The sequence below is a fragment of the Pomacea canaliculata genome, linkage group LG14, assembly GCF_003073045.1.
Source record: "Pomacea canaliculata isolate SZHN2017 linkage group LG14, ASM307304v1, whole genome shotgun sequence".
Lineage (NCBI taxonomy): Eukaryota > Metazoa > Mollusca > Gastropoda > Architaenioglossa > Ampullariidae > Pomacea > Pomacea canaliculata.
This window is the reverse complement of record NC_037603.1, coordinates 11,111,981-11,132,379: the sequence shown is the minus strand read 5'-3', so window position 1 is coordinate 11,132,379 and position 20,399 is coordinate 11,111,981. Positions and strand designations below refer to the sequence as shown.

Genomic DNA, 20,399 nt, shown 5'->3' with positions numbered 1-20,399 from the left:
ACGCATCTCCTTTCATTCTATCGTTTTGTCTTTGTCTCTTACATTTTTCACGCGGCTGACAGAAAAAAATAATGGTTGCCAGGCAGAATTCATTCAATTTTAACTGGCTTTCACACGTTGGGTGTGCTGCTTTCTGAATGTTACTGTGTGCGAGTGAATGCAGATGTCTGAGCCATGAATGTATGAGTTAGTTTTGTGGATAGGAATATGTTGTAGTAACACCTTGTGGTGTTGTTGTGTTTTCATGTCGAGCTGTCCCTGACTGCCATCTTGGATAAATAAAGTTTTATCTCAATTCCTCTAGCAGTATGTATGTGTATATATGTGTGTGTATGTGTGTTCGTGTGTGTGTCTGTCTGTGTGTGTTCGTGTGTGTGTGTGTGTGTGCGTGCTCTACTCTACACATTCCCACTTACCCGACCTTTCAATCCACTAATGACCGCCTATTCAAAAGTGCGTTTTCATTTGTCAAATGTGCTCTTTAATACTTGATTTCAAAATATTTTATTACAAACGAGCAGTGTATCAATGATTCCTAATTTCGATAGCCATAAAGCAAGTAAAAGTACTTTATCAAAACAGTTTGAGGCCACAAGTAAGCAATTCATTGAAATAAAAAAACTGAAAACTGGTTTCATAGCAAATTATGTGACTAAGCAAAGTAGAAGGCAATACGCGCTTCATATTACAGGGGAAGTAAATTGGCGGTTGTCACGATGAATCGTTATTTCTTGAGTTTTTTCCCTTTGATCGATGGAAACATCTTTTTTTTTCCCCCTATTTCAAATTACAGTTATGAGTGCAGCTTGTAAAGAAAAAGAAAAAAGATCTTGCGCCATGCTATTACCCATTTCTTATTAATACCTGATGAAAAGGTCGGGTTATCCAGCTCCCCGTTCACTCAGAGAAGCCGTCCAAACGAAAAAAAGAAAAAGTTCTGCCAAAATGGCACAAGCACCAGTGTATGCCACGAACTGTAGCAAGCTCTAGAATTTTCTTGGCGGTCGGCATGTCCCATTGGTGTACCATCCAAAGACGTCTGGATACGTCTTGGCATTGTCCTGCAGCCTGTGTAGCTTGTCACACAGCTGGCACCATGAGTAATAGTATCGGCTTTTTTCAGAGTCCAAGTTGACAAAGTGAGCGATTCGCCACAACATGTAAATGTAGGCGTCTTCGTCGTTTATCAGCTTTTTCAGATACATCCCTAGTTCTTCTGGGCTGCTAAAGTCATCGGCGTTGATAAAAATTCCTTCAGGAAAGTGGTGAGAGTAGTTCAGCCCGCCGCGCGCAACAGGAACCACGTACACATCCTTCAAGAAGGCTCGAGAAAACTTCTCTGTCACGTAATCCTGGCAAAAAGAGTTCTCGAAGGAAAGATAGAAAAAGTACTTGGTAAGCATGGTGTCGCATTCTTTGGCCCAGTGTGTGCAGTTCAGAGTCCCACACCCTCCATATACGTCCACAGGGAGAACTTCCTTCAGTCTCTCAACGTAACGAAGTCGTTGGGCTTGGTCCTGATTGCAGTTAGAAACAAACCATGCCGCAGCCTTTTCCTTCTTTCGAACTAAATCTTTTAGGAAACTAATTGTTGGCAACTGCTTGGAATGTTCCAGATAAAAGTATGTCGTTCTTATATCTGCGTCATGCCTGTAGCCCCAAGTCCAGTTAAAAGCCTGCAACAAATATTTTCACAAACATCTTAGCTCTACAATGATATATAGCTTTTTAGAAAACAAAAACCGAGAAATAATCGAGGTTTACACCAGGATTGCTATAAAAGTAATAAGAATTGTTTTTTATTGTTTATATAAAAAGTTATAAGATGATCATTTTGATCTCGTGAACCCACACCACCCTTCTGTCGACTCGCCATTGTTGATAGCAGTACACGAAATCGTCAACTTTGAGGAGGTTCAGAGTCTCGGTCGCAGGTTATGGAAGTTTAATTTTATTCCACTTTAAAAAAATGTTTACGCACTACACACACACACACACACACACACACACACACACACACACACACACACACACACACACACACACACACACACACACACACACACACACACACACACACACACACACACACACACACACACACACACACACACACACACACACACACACACACACACACACACACACACACACACACACACACACACACACACACACACACACACACACACACACACACACACACACACACACACACACACACACACACACACACACACACACACACACACACACACACACACACACACACACACACACACACACACACACACACACACACACACACACACACACACACACACACACACACACACACACACACACACACACACACACACACACACACACACACACACACACACACACACACACACACACACACACACACACACACACACACACACACACACACACACACACACACACACACACACACACACACACACACACACACACACACACACACACACACACACACACACACACACACACACACACACACACACACACACACACACACACACACACACACACACACACACACACACACACACACACACACACACACACACACACACACACACACACACACACACACACACACACACACACACACACACACACACACAACACACACACACACACACACACACACACACACACACACACACACACACACACACACACACACAACACACACACACACACACACACACACACACACACACACACACACACACACACACACACACACACACACACACACACACACACACACACACACACACACACACACACACACACACACACACACACACACACACACACACACACACACACACACACACACACACACACACACACACACACACACACACACACACACACACACACACACACACACACACACACACACACACACACACACACACACACACACACACACACACACACACACACACACACACACACACACACACACACACACACACACACACACACACACACACACACACACACACACACACACACACACACACACACACACACACACACACACACACACACACACACACACACACACACACACACACACACACACACACACACACACACACACACACACACACACACACACACACACACACACACACACACACACACACACACACACACACACACACACACACACACACACACACACACACACACACACACACACACACACACACACACACACACACACACACACACACACACACACACACACACACACACACACACACACACACACACACACACACACACACACACACACACACACACACACACACACACACACACACACACACACACACACACACACACACACACACACACACACACACACACACACACACACACACACACACACACACACCACACACACACACACACACACAGCACACACACACACACACACACACACACACACACACACACACACACACACACACACACACACACACACACACACACACACACACACACACACACACACACACCACACACACACACACACACACACACACAACACACACACACACACACACACACACACACACACACACACACACACACACACACACACACACACACACACACACACCACACACACACACACACACACACACACACACACACACACACACACACACACACACACACACACACACACACACACACACACACACACACACACACACACACACACACACACACACACACACACACACACACACACACACACACACACACACACACCACACACACACACACACACACACACACACACACACACACACACACACACACACACACACACACACACACACACACACACACACACACACACACACACACCACACACACACACACACACACACACACACACACACACACACACACACACACACCACACACACACACACACACACACACACACACACACACACACACACACACACACACACACAACACACACACACACACACACACACACACACACACACACACACACACACACACACACACACACACACACACACACACACACACACACACACACACACACACACACACACACACACACACACACACACACACACACAACACACACACCACACACACACACACACACACACACACACACACACACACACACACACACACACACGACACACAACACACACACACACACACAACAACACACACACACACACACACAACACACACACACACACACACACACACACACACACACACACACACACACACACACACACACACACACACACACACACACACACCACACACACACACACACACACACACACACACACACACACCACACACACACACACACACACACACACCACACACACACACACACACACACACACAACCACACACACACACCACACACACACACACACACACACACACACACACACACACACACACACACACACACACACAACACACACACACCACACACACACACACACACACACACACACACACACACACACACACACACACACACACACACACACACACACACACACACACACACACACACACACACACACACACACACACACACACACACACACACACACACACACACACACACACACACACACACACACACAACACACACACACACACACACACACACACACACACACACACACACACACACACACACACACACACACACACACACACACACACACACACACACAGCACACCACACAACACACACAACACACACACACACACACACACACACACACACACACACACACACACACACACACACACACACACACACACACACACACACACACACACACACACACACACACACACACACACCACACACACACACACACACACACACACACACACACACACACACACACACACACACACACACACACACACACACACACACACAACACACACACACACACACACACACACACACACACACACACACACACACACACACACACACACACACACACACACACACACACACACACACACACAACACACACACACACACACACACACACACACACACACACACAACACACACACACACACACACACACACACACACACACACACACACACACACACACACACACACACACACACACACACACACACACACACACACACACACACACACACACACACACACACACACACACACACACACACACACACACACACACACACACACACACACACACACACACACACACACACACACACACACACACACACACACACACACACACACACACACACACACACACACACACACACACACACACACACACACACACACACACCACACACACACCACACACACACACACACACACACACACACACACACACACACACACACACACACACACACACACACACACACACACACACACACACACACACACACACACACACACACACACACACACACACACACACACACACACACACACACACACACACACACACACACACACACACACACACACACACACACACACACACACACACACACACACACACACACACACACACACACACACACACACACACACACACACACACACAACACACACACACACACACACACCACACACACACACACCACACACACACACACACACACACACACACACACACACACACACACACACACACACACACACACACACACACACAACACACACACACACACACACACACACACACACACACACACACACACACACACCACACACACACACACACACACACACACACACACACACACACACACACACACACACACACACACACACACACACACACACACACACACACACACACACACACACACACACACACACACACACACACACACCACACACACCACACACACACACACACACACACACACACACACACACACACACACACACACACACACACACACACACACACACACACACACACACACACACACACACACACACACACACACACACACACACACACACACACACACACACACACACACACACACACACACACACACACACACACACACACACACACACACACACACACACACACACACACACACACACACACACACACACACACACACACACACACACACACACACACACACACACACACACACACACACACACACACACACACACACACACACACACACACACACACACACACACACACACACACACACACACACACACACACACACACACACACACACACACACACACACACACACACACACACACACACACACACACACACACACACACACACCACACACACACACACACACACACACACACACACACACACACACACACACACACACACACACACACACACACACACACACACACACACACACACACACACACACACACACACACACACACACACACACACACACACACACACACACACACACACACACACACACACACACACACACACACACACACACACACACACACACACACACACACACACACACACACACACACACACACACACACACACACACACACACACACACACACACACACACACACACACACACACACACACACACACACACACACACACACACACACACACACACACACACACACACACACACACACACACACACACACACACACACACACACACACACACACACACACACACACACACACACACACACACACACACACACACACACACACACACACACACACACACACACACACACACACACACACACACACACACACACACACACACACACACACACACACACACACACACACACACACACACACACACACACACACACACACACACACACACACACACACACACACACACACACACACACACACACACACACACACACAGAAGATTTTCATTCTGAACATTACGGCTTACTTAAGCAAAACGATAGCTTCTTTACGCTTGATATCTTTTGGATTCTTTTGTAACAAAGAAAACATTTCATTTAGTTAGAATAGTTGCAGACTTTTAGGTTTGGGGTTGTTGAGGTTTAGTTTTACGTTCTGCAGCAGGAACTTTGTAAAGCTGCTTAGGGTTAGTTAGAGGACAGACGTCGATGTAAAAGTGGCCACCCGAGTTCCTAAACAACAGGCGTTTGAGCCGTTCTATGGAATCTCACCTCCCTAAATAATTGGAGGACTGGGTGATTACGTTAACCATTGGTACACGTTCTCCTCTTGTTTAAGGCACACACACGCAATTGGCGCAATATAACATATGCCATACGCTTCAGAATCATCACACCTCTATGTCGACCTGGGGGAAAGTGACGGTCTTCCAGGTCTACGTTAAAGGAAGCCGAAGTCATGGGAAGTGGAAGGAAGAATAGTGACTGACGTGAAGAAATCGACCTGCTGTTTACGGGTACGCAGACCCTCTCTTTAAGTGAGTTCACCTGTGCTAGGCTCGTACCAGTTAAGGTAGGAAAATGAAGGAATTAATAAAAGCGATTTTAATACACTATGAAACAAAGAGACTCACTGAGTTCCATGATGATTTTAGCTCTGAAAACCAAAGTCTCGTCGGCGATTCTAACAGGTAGTACACATACACCTGGTCAGGAAAAGCTCGAGGTGGCACTGGTATATCTGATAGATCCCCGTAAAACACCACAGCGTCGGCAGCGGCTCTACCCGCACTATAGTTTGTGGACAAGTTGCATGCGCTGACTGGACAGTGGCCAAACACCTCAGCATACGACTTTCTATTCATCCAGCCAGGCATGTTGTACAATAAAATCAACTTTTTGTTAACAGCAGAGGCTCTACTGTCAGTCCTTACATCAGAGGAGGATACACTAAGGGGCTTCCCTTGACGATCAAGCGCCAGGTCATGATTTGCAACATCAAGTATAAATATCGAGCGGAAGTTACGTAAGTAATGAGATGTTGAAGAACTGTGGCTGTGTTGTGGCGCAATTTTCATGGGCATTGAACCAAATGTCAGGATGCTTAGAGTCACCATGTACAACACAATCAGGAGTACCAGAAGAACCAAACACATCTTGTGTCTCCGAGTTCTGGTGAACTGCCGAAGATTCTCCCTGTAAGCACATTTTTTTTAGACAAAATGTGTTAATGTTTAATCAGAGATAATTGATCACACACATGAATAGCTAATTATTTTGTTATGGATAAAGTTGTGATCCTCATCACTCCTGGTATCAGCAGGTCATCGCACTCATGGTTTGTGATGGTTATCCAGCTGTCGTGTCGTCTCTATTCTATTCTTTTATCTCCCGTCCTCCTGTATGGTAAACTGCACGTGAAACGGAACTAGGTACTTGTGTATGTATCTACCAGAGGTGATGGGCTGACATAAATGTTTTTAGCAACAACAAGCAAGTAAAGAGAGAATACTCAGTAACGGGAATATTTCTCACTGTGTTTCCCATAACAAACGCACAGGAAATCAAAGTTAACTGAGATGTGCTAGTAATATTTGGTGATACCTGGATATCTACTGATACTTTTAAACTTTCACAAAGAAATGTCGCTCGGTAAAGATGTAGTTCTACTCCACACAATACAATAAAACAATGTTTCTATACATACATCGCTGTTGTTTGGTAAACAATCTTTTTTCAAACCCTTCGCAGATCGTGCTTGTGATGAAATCAAGTTGCTGGCGCAGATCTCTCCCTCTTTCTCCCTCTCTTGATGCACATCGACTGATCTTTCGAGAACTTTCTGTTTCCTTTGGCTATTATTGTACCCATCTGTCGTCATTCAAGTTTTACGTCATGAGTAAAATGGCGTCGGAGGGTTCAGCTTCGTTGTTGCTTGTGTACCAACGGTTACTTTGTTTGACAAATGCTCAAATTCAACGTTTGTCCTGTACCTAGCGACATTAGAAGTGAAGACAGTTGCACTGTTTATCAACACAGTAACTAACCAGCCGGTGACCATGTGTGGTTGTCATGGTGACAGGAATAAAGAGCGTACGGCATCAGACGAGGAATGGAGTAGTCTGCCTTGGATATAAGTAAAGAGCAATTCAGAGAAACACTCAGGGCAGGAGCCTGCAAAGATATTAAACACATCTCCTGCCTCATTTTTCGTAATAAAGTTCCTAGTAGTGTGTAGGAATGTAAAAGTATTTAAACGGTCGACTGTATTCTTTCTTACTTTGATTGTTTTATTACTATTGTTTTATTTGGGTTTTTTTTTATTTTTTATTTTGCGCAATGAGCATTTTTTTTATGGATAACTGCGCATTATAAATATTCATCATTATCATCATCCTCATACTAGTGTACTTTTTAGCCTGTTAATTAGTGGCTGTGTGTGTGTGTGTGCTCTAAGCCTAACCCGAATAGATTTTTCTTTGTTTTTGTTGTTTTTGTTTTGTTTTGTTTTGTTTTGTTTTTTTGTAGATATCGATAGATATAGGCGATATCAACCTAACCTGTAAATTTCAGCTTCCAAAACCAATCCGTTAATTGATTATCCTTTAGCAAAGTACCCGCGATCAACGAGAGCCGCTAACAGCGTACTACGTCACGTTAAGAGTGTACTACGTCACATTGGTACACTATTCACAACATTGCCTGCCGTCAACACCAATCAGAGTGACAGTTCGCGTTAGCTGGACGTTGAAAGTCTGCATTTCTCATGCTCAAGTAACGGTTTGTCAGAACCACGAGAAATGCAGACTGTCACCGTCCGAACAATCCCAAGTGTCACTCATTTTCTCTCATTCTCTCTCTCTCTATGATGTTGACTGCAGGCAATGGTGTGAATGGTGCACTAGCGTGACGTAGTACACTATTAGTAGTACACTATGAAGCACCACCCATCTTCCTGTGAAGAATGATGGTCGGTACAGGAGGGTGTGGTCGCAGTCATGTATGGGTCGGCGTGACTTCCCTTTCAGGCTTAATTGGTCCTCTTAAGTGTCATAGCATGCTATGGTTAACTAGTGTTTTAATGTCATTACTTTTATTACTGTTTGTCACCACAGACTGTGCAATCTGTTTTGGTTGTGAGGCTGCGCGAGGAAAATGCTCAATTACAGTAAATCAGAACTTCTCAAACTGCATCTGCAAACACAAAAACTGCTTTTTGAGTTGTTCTATCATACAGCGTCCTCACATTGGTGACACTTCAATTTCTTTTATTTTATATACTTCCTTGTCATCTTCAAGAGAACTGTATCAATGATTGCTCATTTCGACAGCCTTAAAGCAAGTAAAAGTACTTTCTTAAAACAGTTTGACGCCACAAATAGGGCAATTCGTTGAAATAAACAAACAAAAAAATGGTTTCAGAGCAAAAGATGTTACTAAGCGAAGTAGAAGACAATACTCGCTTCATATTCCAAGGGAAGTAAATTGGCCGTGAATCGTTATTTCTAGAGTTTTTTCCCTTTGAACAATGCCCACATCATTTTTCCCATGTAAAACTACAGTAATTAGTGTAGTTTAAAAAGAAATAGAAAAAAGATCATGCGCCATCCTTTTGCCAATTTTTTTTATTAATAGTTTAAAATGTAAAACATTTTCTGTGAAATTCTTCAAAACTCGTTCACTCAAACTTTGTGACCAGGTTTAGTTAAGCCATGCATTGCATGATACAATAGGAAAAAAAGGAACAAAATTCAATTAGGTAATTACATATAGATCTTACTTTTAAATCCCGAGATACTGATAAGTTTTTTTATAACATATGAACTATAAAAGAATAAACAACCGTACTAAATGAAGAATAACATCAAAAAGAGAAAACACAAAAAGGAACCAATAACAAGAAAAAGATCAGAGAGTAACAGCAAAAGGCAGTGTGTGGAAAAGGCCCAAGGAGTGAAGTTTACGAAAGATGTGCGTTTTCATTGCACGTTTAAAGGAGAGGTACACGGAGGAAAACACAAAGGTCAAAATCGACACGTCATACGATTTGTAACTAAGATGTATCTATGCATTATCCACACGTTTATACGCTTGCGCGTTTACGGACCTTGCCTCGAGTTTAACCCAACCATAATTAACAAAATTGTGCGCTTAATTGAACCTTTGAAATTACTCTTTTTATACTCTTTCTCAATCTCTCTCTCACTCAAGTAATTCATGGTATAAGCAAGCAACAGGAAGGTACAACCGTCTAATCTTGCACTTGACATTCACAATCATATTGTTCACTTTGTTATATTCCACATTTGTCGACGATAGGTGCGTCACATGTTTACTGTGATCGGGACGTCACTTGACAATGAAAAGGTCGAGTTGTCCAGCTGCCTTTTGACTCTTAGCAGCCGTATGAACGAAAAAAAAAGAAAAAGTTCTGCCAAAATGGAACACGCACCAGTGTATGCCACGAACTGTACCAAGCTCTAGAATTCCCTTGGCGGTCGGCATGTCCCATCGTAGTACCATCCAAAGAGGTCTGGATACGTCTTGGCATTGTCCTGCAGCCTGTGTAGCTTGTCACACAGCTGGCACCACGAGTAGTAGTGTGGGTTTTTGTCAGAGTCCAAGTTGACAAAGTGAGCGATTCGCCACAACATTTCAATGTAGGCGTCTTCGTCGTTCATCAGCTTTTTCAGATACAGCCCCAGTTCTTCTGGGCTGCTAAAGTCATCGGCGTTGATAAAAATTCCTTCAGGAAAGTGGTGAGAGTAGTTCAGCCCGCCGCGCACAACAGGAACCACGTACACATCCTTCAAGAAGGCTCGAGAAAACTTCTCTGTCACGTAATCCTGGCAAAAAGAGTTCTCGAAGGAAAGATAGAAAAAGTACTTGGTAAGCATGGTGTCGCATTCTTTGGCCAAGGTTGTGCAGTGCAGCGTCCCACAGTCTCCATATACGTCCACAGGGATAACTTCCTTCAGTCTCTCAACGTAACGAAGTCGTTGGGCTTGGTCCTGATGGCAGTTAGAAACAAACCATGCTGCAGGCTTTTCCTTCTTTCGAACTAAATCTTTTAGGAAACTAATATTTGGCAACTGCTTGGAATGTTCCAGATAAAGTATGTCGTTATTATATCGGCATCCTGCCTGTAGGTCCATGTCCAGTTAAAAGCCTGCAACAAATATTTTCACAAAGATTTTAGCTGTACAATGATTTAGAGCTCGTTTAGAAAACAAAGCCGAGAAATCATCGAGGCATACACAAAGATTGTTAGAAAAGTAATGAGAATTGTGTTTCGATTGTTTATATAAAAAGTTTTAGTTCAATATTATCATCTTAAAAAAATGATCATTTTGATCTTGTGAACCCACACAACCCTTCTGACGACTCGCCATTGTTGATAGCAGTACACGAAATCGTCATCTTTGAGGAGGTTCAGAGGCTTGGTCACTGGTTTATAGAAGTTTAATTTTATTTCCACTTGTAAAAAATGTTTAAATTTAAAAAAAAACAAAAAATACCAAATGCAAGATTTTCATTGCTGAACATTACGGCTTACTTAATTAAAACGATAGCTTCTTTACCTTTGATATCTTTTGGATTCTTTTGTAACTAAGAAAACCTCTTTGAGAGCTACTTGCGACGTTAGAATAGTTGCAGAGTTTTAGGCTTGGGGTTGTTGTGCTTTATTTTTACGTTCAGCAGCAGGAATTTTGTAAAGTTGGTTAGGGTTAGAGGACAGACCTCGATGTAAAAGAGGAAACCCGAGTTCCTAAATAACAGGCGTTTGAGCCGTTCTATGGAATCACTATCCCCAATAATTGGAGGACTGGGTGATTACGTTAACCATCGGTACCCGTTCTCCTCTTGTTCTAAGTCACACGCACGCAATTGGCGCAATTTTCAGAGGAGTAAAAAAAGAAAAAAATTGTGAAAATAAAATGTTCCTTCCGTTAATGGGCTAGCATTTATGCGATGATAAAACAATTGTAATAATAGCGAAGAATATTATATGCCATACTCTTCAGAATCATCACACCTCTATGTCGACCTGGGGGAAAGCGACGACGGTCCTCCAGGTCTACGTTAAAGGAGGCCGACGCCGTGGTAAGTGGAAGGAAGAATAGTGACTGACGTGAAGAAGTGGACCTGCTGTCTACTGGGTGGACCTTCTTACCGGTGCGCAAAGCCTCTCCTTAGTGTGAGTTCACCTGTGCTAGGCTCGTACCAGTTACGGTAGGAAAATAAATGAAAGCGATTTTAATACACTATGAAACAAAGAGACTCACTGAGTTCCATGGTGATGTTTTTTGCTCTCCAAACCAAAGTTTCGGCGGCGGTTCTAACATATAGAAGACGTACACCTGGTCAGGAAAAGCTCGAGGTGGCACTGGTATCTCTAATGGAGCGCCGTCAAACACCACAGCGTCGCCAGCTGCACTATCCGCACTATAGTTTGTGGACAAGTTGCATGTGCTGACTGGACAGTGGCCAAACAACTCGCCCTCCGACTTTCTCTGCATCGACTCATGCATGTTGTACCATACAATCAACTTATTGTTAACAACAGAGGCTCTACTCTCAGTCCTTACATCAGAGGAGGATATACTAAAAGAGTTCCCTTGACGATCAAGTGGCAAGTAATGATTTGCAACATCAAGTATAAATATCGAGCGGAAGTGACGTAAGTAATGAGATGTTGAAGAACTGTGGCTGTGTTGTGGCGCGATTATCATGGGCATTGAAGTAAATGTCAGGATGCTTAGAGTCACTATGCACAACACAGTCAGGAGTACCAGAAGAACCAAACACATCTTGAGTCTCCGAGTTCTGGTGAACTGCCGAAGATTCGCCCTGTAAGCACATTTTTTAGACAAAATGTGTTAATGTTTAATCAGAGATAATTGATCCCACACATGAATAGCTAATTATTTTGTTATGGATAAAGTTGTGATCCTCATCACTCCTGGTATCAGCAGGTCATCGCACTCATGGTTTGTGATGGTTATCCAGCTGTCGTGTCGTCTCTCTTCTATTCTTTCATCGTATTCTGCAGGTAGACTCTCAAGTCCTCCTGTATGGTAAACTGCATGTGAAACGGAACTAGGTACCTGTGTATGTATCTACCAGAGGTGACATAAATGTTTTTACAACAACAAGCAAGTAAAGAGCGAATAATCAGTAACGGGAATATTTTACAAAGGGTTTCCCATAACAAACGCACGGAAAATCAAAGTTAACTGAGACGTGATAGTAATGTTTGGTGATACCTGGATATCTACTGATACTTTTAAACTTTCACAAAAGAAATGTCGCTCGGTAAAGATGTAGTTATACTCCACACAATACAATAAAATAATGTTTCTATACATACATCGCTGTTGTTTGGTAAACAATCTTTTTCGATCCCGTCTCAGGTCGTGCTTGCGATGAAATCTCTTCCGCAAAGATGTTTCCAAGGAAATAAACTTTAGACTTTCTCTGAAGGACAGAAGCATTATGTAATCCCGCAGTTGTTGTTACTGTTTGATCCCTAATGTCGCTTACAAAAACACAGCAGAAACTAAAACCAAGTCAATGATGAACATACAGGCACAAACTGCATGTCAAGCTCAGTAACAACCAAATATATAAAGAAACAGTTGTGGAGCCCGAGAGCTGTCATCCCAGTTAGGTTCAGCCTCGTTCTCGTTCTTACGAAAAGGAGCAGCAGAGGGACCAAAGCGACAGCAACTTCACGGCTAACACAGACTACACAGCCAACATCCCCAAGTCCTTCAATGCACATCGATACTAATCAGTACTAATCCTATTAAAATGTATCGACTTGCATCCCGTTATACCAATGAACACGTACAAACCACAGCAAACCTGACAAGATGCTGGCGCAGATCTCTCCCTCTTTCTCCCTCTCTTGCTGCACATCCACTGATCTTTCTAGAACTTTCTTTTTTACTTTGTCCGTCATTGTACCCATATGTCGTCATTCAAGTTTTACGTCATGATTAAAATGGCGTCGGAGCATTCAGCTTCGTCATTGCTTGTGTCACGCAGAGTACAATATTCAAACTCGATAAATCAGTCGGCGCTACTAAACTCCTAGTCCCCATCATCCCGTTCCTCTTCGTTGTCCCAGAGAAAAATAATGGCTGCCACGGAGAATTCATTCAATTTTAACTGGCTCTCACACGTTGGGTGTGCTGCCTTTCTGAATGTTACTGTGTGCGAGTGAATGCAGATGCCTGAGCCCAGGACCGCCGAGAGCCAGCCCAGGCCCCGGGACAGACGACCTCTCCGGGCCCCTTGTACTTGTAATTGTAAATTATTTTCCCAGTATATAATGTATGTTTACAATTCGAATCTCAATATCTACACTCAAACTCAACTTCTGCATGTGTAATGCTTGGGTGTTCTGTCCTTAGACCTTTCTTTAAAAGAAAAAGAAAAGGAGAAGAAGAAAAAAAAAAATCCACTGACCAAGGCCGGGCCCCCTTGACAGCCGCGGGCCCGGGTACACCAGACCCCCTGTCCCCCCCTCTCGTCAGGCCTGCCTGAGCCATGAATGTATGAGTATGTTTGGTGGATAGGAATGTGTTGTGTTAAAACTTTGTTGTTGTGTTTTCATGTCGAGCTGTCCCTAACTGCCATCTTGGATAAATGAAGTTTCATCTTAGTTCGAGCTGTCTGTGTGTGTCTCTCTGTGTGTGTGTGTGTGGGTGTGTGTGTGTTCGTATGCGTGCTCTACTCTACACATTCCCACTTAGCCCACCTTAGAATCCACTAGTGACCGCCGATTCAGATGTGTGTTTTCATTGGTCAAATGTGCTCTTCAATACTTGATTTCCAACTAGTTAATTACAAATGTATTTTTAGCCTACTAATTGGTGGTTTAGTGTGTGTGGTTGAGTATGATGACATGCCATTGTTAGCGCGTGTGTTGATGTCATTTGCTTTATTACTTTTACTAGCGCTTAGAGCGCAAACACTTTTGGTTGTGAGGCTGCTCGAAGAAAATGCTCAATTAAAATGAATCAGAACTTCTCAAATTGCATCTGCAAACATAAAAACTGCTTATTGAGTTTTTCTAACTTAGTCATACAGCTTCCTCACATTGGTGACACTTCAATTTCTTTTATTTTATTTACTTTGTCATCTTCAAGAGAAGTGTATCAATGATTGCTAATTTCGATAGCCTTAAAGCAAGTAAAAGTACTTTGTTAAAACAGTTTGAGGCCACAAGTAGGGAAATTCGTTAAAATAAAAAAAAAATTAAGACGGTTTCATAGCAAACAATGTGATTAAGCAAAGTAGACGGTAATGCTCGCTTTAGAAAACAAAGCCGAGAAATCATCGAGGCATAATAACAAAAGTAATGAGAATTGTTCTTTACTTGTTTACATAAAAAGTTGTAGTTAAATATTATCAACTTTAAAAAAATGATCATTTTGATCTCGTGAACGCACACAACCCTTCTGACGACTCGCCATTGTTGATAGCAGTACACGAAATCGTCAACTTCGAGGAGGTTCAGAGTCTCGGTCGCAGGTTTATGGAAGTTTATTTTTATATCCACTTTTAAAAAATGTTTACGTAACAACACACACACACACACACACACACACACACACACACACACACACACACACACACACACACACACACACACACACAAATGGAAGATTTTCATTCTGAACATTACGGCTTACTTAAGCAAAACGATAGCTTATTTACCCTTGATATCTTTTGGATTCTTTTGTAACAAAGAAAACATTTCATTTAGTTAGAATAGTTGCAGACTTTTAGGCTTGGGGTTGTTGAGGTTTAGTTTTACGTTCTGCAGCAGGAACTTTGTGAATCTGGTTAGGGTTAGTTAGAGGACAGACGTCGATGTAAAAGTGGCCACTCGAGTTCAACTGGCGTTTGAGCCGTTCTATGGAATCTCACCTCCCTAAATAATTGGAGGAATGGGTGATTACGTTAACCATTGGTACCCGTTCTCCTCTTGTTCTAAGGCACACGCACGCAATTGGCGCAATATAACATATGCCATACTCTTCAGAATCATCACACCTCTATGTCGACCTGGGTGAAAGTGACGGTCTTCCAGGAAGCCGAAGTCATGGGAAGTGAAAGGAAGAATAGTGACTGACGTGAAGAAATCGACCTGCTGTTTACGGGTACGTAGCCTCTCTTTAAGTGAGTTCACCTGTGCTAGGCTCGTACCAGTTAAGGTAGGAAAATGAAGGAATGAATGAAAGCGACTTTAATATACTATGAAACAAAGAGACTCACTGAGTTCCATGATGATTTTAGCTCTGAAAACCAAAGTCTCGTCGGCGATTCTAACAGGTAGTACACATACACCTGGTCAGGAAAAGCTCGAGGTGGCACTGGTATATCTGATAGATCCCCGTAAAACACCACAGCGTCGCCAGCTGCTCTATCCACATCATAGTTTGTGGACAAGTTGCATGCGCTGACTGGACAGTGGCCAAACACCTCAGCATACGACTTTCTATTCATCCAGCCAGGCATGTTGTACAATAAAATCAACTTTTTGTTAACAACAGAGGCTCTATTGTCAGTCATTACATCAGAAGAGGATATACTAAGGGGGTTCCCTTGACGATTAAGCGCCAGGTCATGATTTGCAACATCAAGTATAAATATCGAGCGGAAGTGACGTAAGTAATGCGTTGTTGAATAACTGTGGCTGTGTTGTGGTGCGATTATCATGGGCATTGAACCAAATGTCAGGATGCTTAGAGTCACTATGCACAACACAATCAGGAGTACCAGAATAACCAAACACATCTTGAGTCTCCAAGTTCTGGTGAACTGACGAAGATTCGGCCTGTAAGCACATTTTTTAGACAAAATGTGTTAATGTTTAATCAGAGATAATTGATCACACACATGAATAGCTAATTATTTTGTTATGGATAAAGCTGCGGTCCTCATCACTCCTGGTATCAGCAGGTCATCGCATTTATGGTTTGTGATGTTTATCCAGCTGTCGTGTCGTCTCTCTTCTATTCTTTTATCGTATTCTGCAGGTAGACTCTCAAGTCCTCCTCTATGGTAAACTTCATGTGAAACGGAACTAGGTACCTGTGTATGTATCTATCAGAGGTGATGAGCTGTCATGATTGGTTTTTAGCAACAACAAGAAAGTAAAGAGAGAATACTCAGTAACGGGAATATTTCTCACTGTGTTTCCCATAACAAACGCACGGAAAATCAAAGTTAACTGAGATGTGCTAGTAATATTTGGTGATACCTGGATATCTACTGATACTTTTAAACTTTCACAAAGAAATGTCGCTCGGTAAAGATGTAGTTCTACTCCACACAATACAATAAAACACTGTTTCTATACATACATCGCTGTTGTTTGGTAAACAATTTTTTTTCAAACCCTTCGCAGATCGTGCTTGTGATGAAATCAAGTTGCTGGCGCAGATCTCTCCCTCTTTCTCCCTCTCTTGCTGCACATCGACTGATCTTTCGAGAACTTTCTGTTTCCTTTGCCTATTATTGTACCCATCTGTCGTCATTCACGTTTTACGTCATGAGTAAAATGGCGTCGGAGGGTTCAGCTTCGTTGTTGCTTGTGTACCAACGGTTACTTTGTTTGACAAATGCTCTAATTCAACGTTTGTCCTGCGCCTAGCGACATTAGAAGTGAAGACAGTTGCACTGTTTATCAACACAGTAACTAACCATCCGGTGACCATGTATGGTTGTCATGGTGACAGGAATAAAGAGCGTACGGCCATCAGACGAGGAGTGGAGTAGTCTGCCTTGGATATAAGTAAAGAGCAATTCAGAGAAACACTCAGGGCAGGAGCCTGCAAAGATATTAAACACATCTCCCGCCTCATTTTTCGTAATAAAGTTCCTAGTATTGTGTAGGAATGTAAAAGTATTTAAACGGTCGACAGTATTCTTTCTTACTTTGATTGTTTTATTACTATTGTTTTATTTGGGTTTTTTTTTATTTTTTATTTTGCGCAATGAGCATTTTTTTAATGGATAACTTCGCATTATAAATATTCATCATCATCATCATCATCATCCTCATACTAGTGTACTTTTTAGCCTGTTAATTAGTGGCTGTGTGTGTGTGTGTGTGTGCGCTCTAAGCCTAACCCGAATAGATTTTTCTTTGTTTTTGTTGTTTTTGTTTTGTTTTGTTTTGTTTTGTTTTTTTGTAGATATCGATAGATATAGGCGATATCAACCTAACATGTAAATTGCAGCTTCCAACACCAATCCGTTAATAGATTATCCTTTAGCAAAGTACCCGCGATCAACGAGAGCCGCTAACAGCGTACTACGTCACGTTAAGAGTGTACTACGTCACATTGGTACACTATTCACAACATTGCCTGCCGTCAACACCAATCAGAGTGACAGTTCGCGTTAGTTGGACGTTGAAAGTCTGTATTTCTCATGCTCAAGTAACGGTTTGTCAGAACCACGAGAAATGCAGACTGTCACCGTCCGAACAATCCCAAGTGTCACTCATTTTCTCTCATTCTCTCTCATTCTCTCTCTCTCTCTATGATGTTGACTGCAGGCAATGGTATGAATGGTGCACTAGCGTGACGTAGTACACTATTAGTAGTACACTATTAGTAGTACACTATGAAGCACCACCCATCTTCCTGTGAAGAATGATGGTCGGTACAGGAGGGTGTGGTCGCAGTCATGTATGGTCGGCGTGACTTCCCTTTCAGGCTTAATTGGTCCTCTTAAGTGTCATAGCATGCTATGGTTAACTAGTGTTTTAATGTCATTACTTTTATTACTGTTTGTCAGCGTAGAGTGTGCAATCTGTTTTGGATGTGAGGCTGCGCGAGGAGAATGCTCAATTACAGTAAATCAGAACTTCTCAAACTGCATCTGCAAACACAAAAACTGCTTATTGAGTTGTTCTGTCATACAGCGTCCTCACATTGGTGACACTTAAATTTCTTTTATTTTATATACTTCCTTGTCATCTTCAAGAGAAGTGTATCAATGATTGCTCATTTCGACAGCCCTAAAGCAAGTACAAGTACTTCGTTCTAACAGTTTGATTCCACAAATAGGTCAATTCGTCGAAATAAACAAACAGAAAAATGGTTTCAGAGCAAAAGATGTTACTAAGCGAAGTAGAAGACAATACTCGCTTCATTTTCCAAGGGAAGTAAACTGGCCATTGTCACGATGAATCGTTATTTCTAGAGTTTTTTCCCTTTGAACAATGCCCACATCATTTTTCCCATGTAAAACTACAGTAATTAGTGTAGTTTAAAAAGAAATAGAAAAAAGATCATGCGCCATCCTTTTGCCAATTTTTTTATTAATAGTTTAAAATGTAAAACATT

General features: G+C 42.8%; 1 protein-coding gene across 4 annotated transcripts; it reads right to left on the bottom strand.

Annotated features, from left to right (window-relative positions):
* Positions 1-458: 458 nt before the first annotated feature.
* Positions 459-19,482, bottom strand: LOC112555021 (alpha-(1,3)-fucosyltransferase C-like). Of its 4 annotated transcripts, none has more exons than XM_025223140.1 (4): positions 14,896-15,364; positions 14,399-14,505; positions 7,662-8,223; positions 459-1,676 (listed from the first exon to the last, which is right to left on the bottom strand). In XM_025223140.1, exons 1-4 carry the CDS (start codon positions 14,947-14,949, stop codon positions 987-989), a joined length of 1,413 nt encoding a protein of 470 aa, XP_025078925.1. In that variant the 5' UTR covers positions 14,950-15,364; the 3' UTR covers positions 459-986. The 4 variants fall into 4 exon arrangements, 2 of the variants coding, with proteins under 2 accessions (XP_025078925.1, XP_025078926.1); XR_003097379.1 differs by lacking the exons at positions 459-1,676; positions 7,662-8,223 and adding exons at positions 12,178-12,196; positions 13,804-13,878 and having other exon boundaries at positions 14,896-14,929; XM_025223141.1 differs by lacking the exons at positions 14,399-14,505; positions 14,896-15,364 and adding an exon at positions 8,735-8,866.
* Between the last annotated feature and the right edge of the window lie 917 nt (positions 19,483-20,399).

Coding starts and splice junctions, on each gene's coding strand:
- LOC112555021 (XM_025223140.1), bottom strand. CDS start 14,949: ATGTGCAGCAAGAGAGGGAGAAAGAGGGAGAGATCTGCGCCAGCATCT. Junction 14,506..14,895: donor CTGCGCCAGCATCTTGTCAG/GTTTGCTGTGGT, acceptor TCTGTCCTTCAG/AGAAAGTCTAAAGTTTATTT. Junction 8,224..14,398: donor GTTTACCAAACAACAGCGAT/GTATGTATAGAA, acceptor ATGTGCTTACAG/GGAGAATCTTCGGCAGTTCA.